Source organism: Gymnoscopelus braueri (assembly GCF_963280865.1).
Source record: "Gymnoscopelus braueri genome assembly, chromosome: 12".
NCBI lineage: Eukaryota > Metazoa > Chordata > Actinopteri > Myctophiformes > Myctophidae > Gymnoscopelus > Gymnoscopelus braueri.
The window spans coordinates 7,154,413-7,160,419 of record NC_137614.1 but is presented as its reverse complement, the minus strand read 5'-3'; the positions used below and the strand labels follow the sequence as shown (position 1 = coordinate 7,160,419).

The following is a 6,007-nucleotide window of genomic DNA, read 5'->3' as shown; positions in this document are numbered from 1 at the left end:
GGGGGAGACGTGTGAACATTTTGTCTGGTTGAAGACCAAGCGTGCTGCAGCATTCTGGATCATTTGGAGGGGCTTAAGTGCACATGCCGGGAGGCCAGTAAGGAGGGAGTTACAGTACAGTCAAGTTTTGATATGACTGAGATCTGGATAAGGAGCTGGGCTGACTCCTGAGTGAGGAAGGGTCTGATCCTTCGAATGAATGTCACTAGTTGTGAGTTGCAAACAGGCTATTCTATTTTTAACCACTTAAACCCTATATAATTATATGCTGGAATCCGCAAGCCCAGGGGTCTATCCTAGGCCCCTGCCAAAGACAGCTGATCTAGCTTGTAGATCAACTATTTTCGCCGAATGTGAGCTTGTAGATTGGCTATTTTCACCAAATATTCACCCCCAGAATAGAGATGCTGTTTTAGGCGAATGAGAGCTTGTAGATCGGCTATTTCAGCCAAATGTGAGCTTGTAGATTGACTATTTTCGCCCCCAAACGTGACCTCGTAGATTGGCTATTTCAGCCGAATGTGACCGAGACATGAAGCTTTCGTCTTGGTGTGATAAAACACTTGTCTCGCGCAGGCCACGAACTCCTGACGAAACCTGCTCTGGGTGCAGACGTACAGGTACATGTTCACCGCCGCGTTGCTCAGGCTCAGCATGGTGCCGATGTCGGCCGCCACGTTGATCTCCAGGTCGTAGTCGTTGCGGTCCAAGCCGAGCGGGCGCCCGACGTTCGTGGTGCGCAGAATGATCTGGGTCACGGCCCGAGTCACGGACAGCAACACGAAGGTCATGGACACGGTGACCAGGAGCAGCACGGACTTCCTCTTCCTGGACCGCAGCAGAGGTGTGACCCCGGCGTGCTGCCCTCTGGTGGCGCTCTGCACAGACTGCACCCGGTTGCTGAGAGAGATCTGACGCAGAGTCAGCCTGTCCGTATAGGGGGGGTTGTCACCATCATGAACGTGAGAAAATAGCAGTGGTGGGAAAAGTACTCAAATGTTTTCCATAAGTAAAAGTATCAATACTGCAATGCAGAAGTACTCTGTTACAAGTAAAAGACCGGAATTCAAAATTTACTTGAGTAAAAGTACAAAAGTATTGGCATCAAAATGCACTTAAAGTACCAAAAGTAGAAAGTACTCGTTATGCAGAATATCCTTTTTCACAAGTTTTCAAATGTAGGGCTGAAGTGGTCAATGTTTGTTTCTGTAATAATAATCAACATTTACAAAGTAACTAGTAACTAAAGTTTTAAAATAGTTATAGTGGAGTAAAAAGTGCAATATTTGCCTCTGAGATGTAGTGGAGTAGAAGTAAAAGTACTGAACATTTTAAATACTCCAGTAAAGTGAAATTTCCCCAAAATTGTACAAAATAATTGCAATTATCTCAAATAATTGTGACAAGGCCTATAGTACCTGTTGAGCAGGAGGATGATGGTGAAAGGCAGGATGTAGGCCTGCACAGTCTGAGCCCACACCAGGGCATGGATGAAGGGGTCGTACGGGCCGTCCTCGGCGTACACACACCTGGTCTGGTTGTTGACGTCGTAGACGGAGACGTTGGCCCAGTAATGAGGAACGGCCAGCAGGTGGCTGAGGAGGAAGACCGCGGCGATGGTCCACGCCGCACACCTGGCGGTGCAGACTCTGCTCTTGATCCTCCAGTTGTGTATGGCGACGAAACGTTCTCCTGTGAAACAGAGGATGCAATGGTTATAGTGCATAGTGTAGTTATTTAAACCCATTCAATCCGGGAACGCATCTGTGTCACTTTAGATTTCTTTGGCTATTCAATAAAATAACAGATATACATGTAGATCTGCAATTTTTTTAACGAAAATTGTGAAAATGCGTGCAAATCTTTGAATATATATACACATTTTTAACTCAAATTTTTGCTTCTGGGTGTCCCTGGAACAAAATATTTTGAGATGGGGGGTGGGGGGGACAAATACATATAATTTTGGGTGGTCCTTGACATGAAAAAAGTATTATACTGTAGCAACATAAAAAAAAAGAACTGTTACTATTTAGAAGACATTTGTAGAATCCCTAGAAGCAAAGATTTGAGTTAAAAATGTTCGATTTAAAAAACATATATATTCAAAGATTTGCACAAATTTTCACAAATAGCAGATCTACAAGCTTGTAGAGTGCCGTGCTATGAGCTTGTATATCTGCTATTTTTTTAATTGCCAAAGAAATCTGAAAATGACAAAGATGGGTTCCCAGATGGTCTTAACGGGTTAATGATTATGCAAACAATATTTTTTAAATCGCAAAAATAGCCAATATTCGCTATTTTTGCACGACACCATCGCACAACAAAGCATACATTAGGGCTTATAAGTGGTTAATGCATCTAATGGATTTATTAACTGCTTCTCGATTCATCGTAAAATCAATCGATAATGTCTAAGAAGATGATGGATATATTGGATAGTACAGCAGGCCTACCGGTACCTGTAAACACCACCACCAGCCAGGTGGAGGCGTTAGAGGCTCCGTAGCTAACGATGTCCCGGAGGCTGCACCAGGGCGCGTGACTCCAGAAGGGCTCCTGTTGGAGGTATTTCAGTGAGAACTCCAGAAGCACGATGGTGAGCAGCACGGAGGTGTCGGCCACCGACATGGCCATCAGGTAGTAGCTACTGGACCTGGAGAGCATGCAGTTTCTCCTCCAGATGATCAGAAAGGTGACCATGTTGGCTAGAACAAAGCATTTCTTGTCATCTGAGGCCGATAAAAAAATGTATGTTGCTATATCAGTGGTACTTTTTCATGTCAAGGACCCCCAAATTTATATGTATTTGACCACAGACCCCTCCCATCTCAAAATATTTTGTTCCGGGGACCCCCAGAAGTAAAGATTTTAGTAAAAATGTTTTGCTTTAAAAATATATAAATATTCAAAGATTTGCACATTGTTTTTTTCAAAAAAATTGCACGAACTATGAGCTTGTATCTCTGCTATCTCTGCTATTTTTTTTTTTTTGACACACTCATATACATACCAGCTAAAATAAAAAATGACTGTTTGTGATTATAATGTTTTTGTTAAAACAAAAAGTTTTTTTTTTTTTTGTTTATTTGTTAAAAAGTCAAAGCTAGCTCTGTACTCTTTAATAAACAGAAAATGCATTTTCAGGTGGGTTGCCGATTTAATCCAATCAGGATAGAAAACCCATTTATCAGCCTCAATGTTATAGTGTTCCAGTTCCAATTTTGCCAGCTCATTGTGTTGTTTCGTCACTTCCAATTTCACTTGTTTATCCTGTATGAGTTTTCTCTCCTGATTGGATTTGGTATCCCGAAATGGAAATGTATTTTCTATTTACTAAAGAGATGGAGAGACATGGAGACTCCTGTTACAGAACAAACACTCTATAGCAATGATTACTATCAGAATATATGGCTATTTAACACTTAAAAAAATCACTTACTGCACCTTTAAGTTCACCATTGTCTAGTCATATTAGAACACCTTGCAATTTCATGTCATGAACGTGAATATGTTTTGGCTGCATATCAATGCACACACACACACACACACACACACACACACACACACACACACACACACACACACACACACACACACTCGCACACTCGCACACGCGCGCACAGTTGCTCAGCCCTATTTGCAATACTCACAGGGGATCCCCACAGTTGCCAGGGCGGGGTAGAAGACCTTTTGCAGGGTGACCATCCAGTGGTTATTAGGGCTCATATCCTCAGCCACCATAGATGTCGTTCTCATCATCATCATCGTGGAAGCTTGCTCCTCTCTCACCATCTTGACTTGAGCTCAGTCACTCAGTACACTCACAGAGTAAGGTTCCTCCCTTTGATTTCCTCCTTATCTTAACACACCCACTGGAGCAAACCAAGCCCGAGTCAAAAGCCTTGCACCGTGTTGACCAATTGTGTGTTTTATCTACTGGGCTGTCTAAATAAACAAAAGAGATTTAATTATAAAAATGTGTAAAAAAAGATTGAGAAACATATTTGGAGTATTTGGAGAAACATATTTGGAATTGCTGTTGTCAAAGACAACAGCAATTTTAAATAAATAAATAAATTAACAAACAAACAAATAAGCAAACTAACCAGCACATCCGTAAGATTAGCTGACCACTCAGATTATTAAATAGGCTTTGCCCTTAAGTTATTAAAAGTGTGGTTGACAGGTATAAAAGAACACCTTAAAGGAGTAGTTCACCCAAAATAGTACTTATTTTCAATCAATTACACTCCCCATGAAGCACTGAATTCATGGAGGTATTTTTGTTTTTGTCACATTCCTAAGCCAATAATTTGATGACCGGCGGAAAGATGCTAATATATCTGGTAGGAGACTCAAAGAGTCTCTTTTGAGTCTCCTACCGGAGAGACCGCCGGTCATCTAATTATTGGCTTAGGAGTGCGACCAAAGCAAAAAAATCTCCATGAATTCAGTGCTTCATGGGGTGTGTAATTGATAGAAAATAAGTACTTTTTGGGGTGCACTACCCCTTTAACGTAACACCTTTGTAGGAACACTTGGGAGCAGTGAGCACTGAATGAATGAAACCATTTGACATTTCAAACATCATCAAATGGTTGATCATCAAATGGTACAACATAGCTGTGGAAGTGTACTGCATTCATGATGTGAGCCAGCAGATGGCACTGTGACACTGTACCAAGGAAGAATCTCAACAGAAAAATGTGGTAGATACTAGATTCCAAGTCCAGACCATATACATTTAACATAAGAGGTGTAAAGACTGTCTCTGTGTCTATTATACCTGCAGAACAAGGTTATTATAGGTTGATTATTATTAGTTTTTTTTGTTTTTTTTTGTTTTGACTGCATGTTTTCAATTTCAGTTTTGGTTTTAATTAGCCTTTAAAGCTGGGTTGCAAGTTTAGTTATTTTAATTTAAAAAATACTTCGTTTTTTTTATTGCAATATGGGGTATTTGTCAGGGGTGACATTCAAAAGAGGCCCTTGTTGTGCCCATTGATCTCAGCCGTGATGCAACTGTATAGGCCTAGTAGATGCAATACTGATAACGTCACACACACAAAATATGACTAATATGCTTACTCTGCACTGATGTTATGTAAGTGTGTTAAGCTGTAAGCCTGTCATTAGGGAATGTTTTTAAACATTTCTCAAATCTCTTTGGCCCCCACCCCATCGTCCCTCCCTCCCTCCCAGTCATTAGATGTTGGTTGTTGTCATGTTATTCTGTTCTTTCCAGTTACACTACAGCTTACATAGTTTTAATGGAGGCACGGCCGCATCAACTCAAACTATGTGTGTATGGATTATGAGTAAGGACAGTAGACCCATCGGTCGGGTCGGGCCGATATAGAGCAGTGGTTCTCAACCAGTGGTCTGGGGACCACCAGTGGTCCTTGGGTGGGGTACCAGGAGGTCCCCAGCGAAATTAGTTAACATAGCGTCACTATCATTTTAACCACAGGTTTGGCTATTCAAAAATAGCAGATATGCAAGCTCACACTATGAACTTGTAGATCTGCTATTTTTGAAAAATCTTGAAAATGTGTGCATATCTATCATAATATATATATATTTTTAACTAAAATCTTTGCTTCTGGGGGTCCCTGGCACAAAACATTTTCAGATGGGGGTCCGCGGCGGCGCGGCCAAATGTATATCAATTTAGGGGTCCTTGGCATGAAAAAGGTTGAAAACCACAGATATAGAGTATCGGCCATTATTTGACTTTTTGGATGACATCGGTATCAACTATTTTCATGCAGCTGATGTGTACTTTTCAAAAATGTTCAAAAATATCTGATCCACAAGTGCACAACTTGTGAACCTTACCGAGCATCTGTTTAAACAACATGCTGCTATCTAAATTACACTCTTAACATTGTGGTCAAGAAAAACAAGCCTAGCAACAAAAACATGAGAACAAATGACCAAGATATGCCTGCATGGTACATGCACATCTAGGTCAGTCGCTAGCAATCAAGGCAGAAGGTGG

At 41.2% G+C, this 6,007-nt stretch overlaps 1 protein-coding gene across 1 annotated transcript; it reads right to left on the bottom strand.

The window, feature by feature from the left end:
• Positions 1-506: 506 nt before the first annotated feature.
• Positions 507-3,798, bottom strand: LOC308097446 (putative G-protein coupled receptor 139; the record flags this gene model as incomplete). Its single annotated transcript, XM_080445204.1, has 4 exons — positions 507-927; positions 1,419-1,692; positions 2,466-2,711; positions 3,657-3,798. 4 exons carry the CDS (start codon positions 3,796-3,798, stop codon positions 507-509), a joined length of 1,083 nt encoding a protein of 360 aa, XP_080301330.1.
• Positions 3,799-6,007: the final 2,209 nt, after the last annotated feature.